General features: G+C 50.3%; 1 protein-coding gene and 1 non-coding gene across 2 annotated transcripts; both read right to left on the minus strand.

Moving 5' to 3' along the window:
• Positions 1-2,234: 2,234 nt before the first annotated feature.
• Positions 2,235-2,333, minus strand: GGS23DRAFT_t29. Its single transcript has one exon. It is a non-coding gene; the product is annotated as a tRNA-Leu (tRNA).
• A 576-nt stretch (positions 2,334-2,909) lies between these two features.
• GGS23DRAFT_555126 (glycoside hydrolase family 13 protein) lies at positions 2,910-5,203 on the minus strand. The gene is made up of 3 exons (XM_051515583.1): positions 4,678-5,203; positions 4,506-4,615; positions 2,910-4,430 (listed from the first exon to the last, which is right to left on the minus strand). Exons 1-3 carry the CDS (start codon positions 4,940-4,942, stop codon positions 3,420-3,422), a joined length of 1,386 nt encoding a protein of 461 aa, XP_051374740.1. The 5' UTR covers positions 4,943-5,203; the 3' UTR covers positions 2,910-3,419.
• Between the last annotated feature and the right edge of the window lie 797 nt (positions 5,204-6,000).

Genomic DNA, 6,000 nt, shown 5'->3' on the forward strand with positions numbered 1-6,000 from the left:
TAACTTCTTCTGTCTCCAACATCCTGCTAGATTTCCATGGTGCTGCTGTCAACACCCTAAGACGCATCGCTTCCCTCTCCCCGGACATCAGGACTTCTAACCAACGAAGTCCAGGTTTGGTCAAAGCTTCAACCCAGGGGCCTTTTGATTCTCTCAGTTGGCCTCCTATAGCTATAGTTGTGCTATAGCAATGTGGTGGAATTAAGTAATTCTTACAGGGGTTTTTATATATATATACAAGTATAAGCTTCACTCTCATTCCTTCACCGTCATTTCCGTAACTCAAAGAAGTGTCACATTGCGGCCGATGATCCGTTTGAGAACTAATCCTCTCAAGCCAGCACTTAAGCTGTCCAGAGAGCAGCCTCAATTCTGGATCGCATTCGTTAACCCCTTTTTTTTCTTTCATGCCGTTCTTAATACCCTTTCCCTTTCTTTTTGAACAGTTCCCGCCTAGATGGCGTTTTCGGTTCTATTATTCCGATATTACTTACCGATCGCAGAACGAAGAGAGGGATAGATTCGCATGCGATAATGTGCTGGATCCTGCCATCTCTTCTGCCTTCTCTAGTCGATCCCCAACTCTCCACAACCCTCGCTGTCCTACATAAGGCTATGCTAGCTCATATATTATATAATAGAGGAAGATATAACTATTAGGAGGCGTGTTGTGCACCACAGCAATGTGTAAATTATCTGGACACATGGTACAGGGACGCAGACTGCCCAGGAAGTACCAGTTACCTACACAAACACCGGACCATCTAGAGAGAGGACAGGGAGTAATATTGGAAACATGAAGAGAAAAAGGCTTTCTAGATGGCACGAGGGTTTAGGTTCTAACGGCTACATTGTCTGCTCGGCGCCTTCCAGACTAGCTTCTCAATCCCAGTATAGGTTATATTTTGCCTGCTTAACTCTCCCTACCCTTTGATACCTCCGCTACTCTATACCTACATCTTCTAGTCCTTTGAGACTTAGCCAAGCCATAGATGACCTCGGACTACGAAAGCTAGCACAACAGGTATCTACAGCGGCGGTCTCGCTCTGGTCCTGTTCGACGCCGGATTCAACATCCGAAACGCAATCCTTCCAAGATTTCTTACGATTTATTTTTACATAAATACTCCTCCACCACCCAGTTTGCGAGAATAGAACCGGATCACACCGTGGATGATATGTTGAGGAATATTAGAGCTACAACTCTCGCAGCACTCTCCCGACGCCATCTCTTCCCGCGACGCTCCTCGTTCAATACAGGGACCAACGCGAAGGGAGATGAGAGAGCGAGAAACGCAGATCCGTATTTGAACCGCTGAATACAATGATAAAAGAGTTCCACCCACCCGCATCTCTCCACTCGGTGTGGTCGTCGTTCGTTATGTCCCTAGCTCGTTGTAGGACTGCTCGACCCTTCGGATTTGGTTTGTCGGCGGTCCTTGGCGGACGAGTTTGGCCGTAGTGGCAGATATACATTGGTGACTATCCAGTGATGATTGGGTGAAAGGGGAAGGGGGGTATACTTGTCGGCCGGAGAGGGCCTTGTTGGACAGCCCTTCAGAGTCCAGGGGACGAGAGGGGTCTGTGGTGGTTGTTGTCCCCGAGTGTAGGGCTATCGAGGTCGAGGGAGGGAGATTAGACGAACCGACCGTAGTCTCCTTGGCGCCGCTGGCCTTGTTTCTACAAGTGCTACAGACGTTGGCGTCGTCGGGTAGGGGGTTCCCCCGGCTGCTGCTGACGGTAATGGCCGTGGTGGTGTCGAGTCGGCGGGCGGTGATACACCAATGGGATAACGGTTTTCCCTATTGTTGCGTAAAACGTAGGCGCCTACATTCTACGACTTGTAGTATGTTGGCATATAAGGGCTGGTTCGATTGCTAGGTGACATAAGTACAGTAGCTTATCCCTGATATTAGCACTATAGGATATTCATGTATTAGTGCTATTAATTGCTTAATATCTAAGGGTATCTTCAGATCGTCGTGTCGTTCCTATGCATTGTGGAATCGGCGTATTTGACATCGTAAGCTGAAGGGGGTTAGAAGTTTATCCTTTTTACTAAGCTGGCCTTTCGCGCTGAGGACCATAATTTCGGCAAAGCGCTTTATTACTTGTGTATCTTGAGGATTGGAAAGGCCACGTTTCTTTACATCTCTAACAGATGTTAATATCGGTACTCGTTAAATTCCTGCCATTTTGAGGTGTAAAAAGAAAAGCGAGAAAAAGAAATGTATTGATGAGAGTGGGATTCGAACCCACGAGGGTTGCCCCACGAGGAGGCTATGTTAAGGTGGCCTTAACCTCGCGCCATAGACCAACTCGGCCATCTCACCAATGTCTTTGTTGAAGATGCATGCTGTAACCCTGTATGTGTACTGCAGGCCCAGTGGCAGGTGTGAAAGGAGCACTGATGTCTGTATCTGCATCCCAAATTTCATGCCCTGTGCCGTTGACTTATTACTGTAACCACCCAAGTGTTTGTCTGTTTCCAGTGTTGATTGAGGAGGGTTGGGCAAACTATTGATAATACATGACGTCGAAAGTCCCCTAGCAGTTTTTGCTGCTGATGCTACTGTTTAATACTTCCATTGCTCTCGGAACTCAAAATTCATACCAGATGTGAGGTATTTGTAGTATTCTCTAGTTTCTATAATAGCCTTCATGGTCTGCATTGGTTCTGCTTTTAGTTGCAGGGGTTTCAAGGCATGTGAAAATACCTTGCGTTGGGTTATATCTACTGAGAATAAGCACTTACCTAGACATTGACGGAGAACGGTATGAAACGCTTAGCAAAGACAGGACATTACCGTAGTTTTACATGTAAGGCTACGTGTGCTGTTTGGGGGAAGGGTGGGGAGTAAAACTAGTAATATGTATTGTTAGGAAATACTGTTGTAGAACATTATTGCCAAACCCTTTCACCGATCCTCGCCTACATATCCAGCATCACACAGCCGGCTGCTTCCGAAGTCACTATTAAACGGAAATCCCAAATATTACTACGAATTAACAGCTAGCAAGAAGGGGTTCGGTCTAAGTTAGTTTCGCCGTAGAGTTATAAGTGGTGAAAGTATAAGCATTGTAAATACACACTAGCTTTGCTTTCCCTACAGTTAGGAGCATGTCCGAGTAAATATATCTAACAGGTTGAGTTGTGGGAAACGAGTTGCGTAATAAGGGGGTAGATAATTAAGGTACATCCACGTAACATTGTTACGTTGGTGTGTAGTAAGTAACGGAGAACGCGATGGAGTTATTAAAAGTCCGATCAAGTGGCTTGTCGGGGTCCTACCATGAAAGGAATTCGCGTAAATACACTTCAATGGGACTATGATCATCATCTAGTGTACTAAGTGCCCTCTGGCTTGCTTACTCGCAGCTCTCTATATACATCCAGCCACGTTTCCCACCGCGTTTCTTTACGCAGCGAGTAACACAACAGGTTCGCCATTAGTAACGTTAAGGCAGACATTCCCGTTGCTGTCCGACGAGTACGTCCCGCCGCTGAACGTGTTCTTCCACGTTCGGTTGGAGACTCGCGTGTTGAAGCAGTGGGTTGAGCTTGAGCCGGACCCGCTGTTGGTCGTGAGGACGATCAAGTTGCCCCCGGCGCGGCTCCAGGCGTACGCGGTATTCGCCACGTAGAGATGGACGTGGTCGTTGCCGGCCAAGCCGCCGGCCGACTTCCGGGTGACGGAGAGGCGCGCGATGGCCCAGTAGATCTCGGCGTCGGTGCGGAAGTCGCTGCGCCAGAGGTCCTCGCGGTTCGCGGGGTCGGCGCCGCCGGCGTAGGCCTGCTCGGTGCCGTAGTAGATGATGGGGATGCCGCGGCCGAGGATGACATAGGCCAGCGCGTTCTTGAGCAGCGCGCGGTCGTTCCTCTGGTTCAGCCACCGCGAGTTGTCGTGGTTGTCGAGGAACGAGCCGAGCGCGGCCGGGTCGGGGAACAGCCCGCTGACCCGGTCGAACATGTCCACCAGCGCCTGGCTCGAGCCCTTCTGCTGGTAGAAGTTGTTCACCGGGTAGTACATGGCGTAGTTGAGCAGCCCGGGCATGAGCCCGGCGTACCCCGCCAGGTAGTCGGGGTTGCCGTCGAACACCTCGCCGATCGCGTACACTCCGGCAGCCGCCGAAAATTCGGGCCAGAAGTCTTTCTCGACGTGCTTGACCGTGTCGATCCGCACGCCGTCGAACCCGTACTCCCGGACGAGCCAGCTGATCCACGACTTGAGGAGCGTCCGGATGTTAGGGTCCCGCGTGTTGAGGTCGGGCAGACCGGCGATCCAGCAGGTCTCGATGCTGTTCTGATCCGAGTAGTTGATCTCGCATGCCGAATGGTAGGAGCTTTCGCGATTCAGGGGCTCCGGCCTGTGGCCGCCAATGTTTGGACCCATGTGATTCGCAACCACGTCGACCATCACGTAAATACCCTATTTATCCAAGAATTGCGGGTGAGCATAATCGTAGAAAGCATACGCAAAGAATAGTTAATATATCGCGCGTACCTTTTCATGGGCGGAATTAACCAGAGCTTTCAGGTCGTCTGCCGTGCCATAGTTCTGGTTGATGCTGTATAAGTCCGAGGCCCAATATCCGTGATATCCACCGTTGGTATCTGTTTAATCGCGTCAGTCGAATGGATAAGCAGATAATCCACGATGTATTATCCACACTAACTCGCTACGACGGGCGTGATCCAGATGGCATCGAAGCCCATCCCGGCAATGTAGTCAAGCTTTGACTCGAGACCGCGGAACGTGCCGCCGCAGTAATTCCCGAGGTTGCCGCAGGAACCTCCTCCCTTATCATCGCTGTTGCGGGCGATGCGGTCTGTGAGAGCGAAATAGATATTGCGAGACTTCCACGCTTGCGTGTCCGCCGACAGGGCAAGGGGAATTATTAGTTGAGAAAGCAGGGCTATCCAAGCCCACGGCAAAGGCATGGTGGCGGATGGTACAAGTGACTGTTGGATGAGATATCGAGTCAAGAAATTCGGGAAGCTCGGATCCTTCTTGTAGAGTTTAAGTCATTGAAATCTTCACTGCCGCCATCTACGATGTCGGCATTTATCACAGATCGTGGGTGGATTTCGGCCACGAAGAAGAATCTCAGACAACGCACAAGCAGCGAATGTTCCAGCTCTAACGATAACTCTAAGGCAAGGGCCGCTCTCTCTCTATATATATAGGTATACGAACTACTCCTGCTGCTTATGGCAAGAGCCTGCCACTTGCCGCAACAGGAGATGTTATCACTGATGATGGCCATCACAGGGGGGGACCGAGAGGCGATGGAGCGTTGTCCTCCGTACGGGTCAGCCAAGGGGCTCCACTACCTCCGGTCATTTCGATAATTAACGGGCCGAATTTAAAACATGCAGAGGCCGAGGCTCAAGATTGGGCCGACAGGTCGAAGCCACTGGCACAGAGCCCCGTCACTAACTCCGCCACCCCTGCTGGTGTGGCATTCATCCCCTCCTGGATTTCAGCGACCCGACCTATGACGTGCCAGCCAGGCGAGGGCATCTCAGGGGCCGGCAATTGTGCATGAGCTGATCATCACTCCGCAATGTGTTAGTTACCTGATCCCTGGTCCAATTGCCCTCCTTAGCCAAGATGGCTGTCTGGGTGGCACGTGGGGACCCCGAGGACTTCCCATCTGACTGGGTGCCGGCGGTCTTGGCAAGACAACTCCTAGTCATCTATTCTAATATAGATCATAGTATGATAGATATTACTGGGTCCTATTCCATAGCTATTTCACGGCTTACTGTACCGCTACAGACACTAATTCGCCGCTCTCTTTAATGAGTTTTCCCCTACGTTATAATAGAATGCCTTTTGATTAGCGGCGTAATCACATGTGGTCAACTTGTACCAGCACTCTTCCTATTAAATATTAATGGTCATTTCTGCAGTTTCAAACGCCCGTCTCTTCCCCTAACCCCTTTCTCCTGCTCAGCATCTCATTATCAACGCCGTGAAGCGTTCTGCCAACACA

The sequence above is a fragment of the Durotheca rogersii genome (genome assembly GCF_024521655.1).
Source record: "Durotheca rogersii strain YMJ 92031201 chromosome Unknown GGS23scaffold_4, whole genome shotgun sequence".
NCBI lineage: Eukaryota > Fungi > Ascomycota > Sordariomycetes > Xylariales > Xylariaceae > Durotheca > Durotheca rogersii.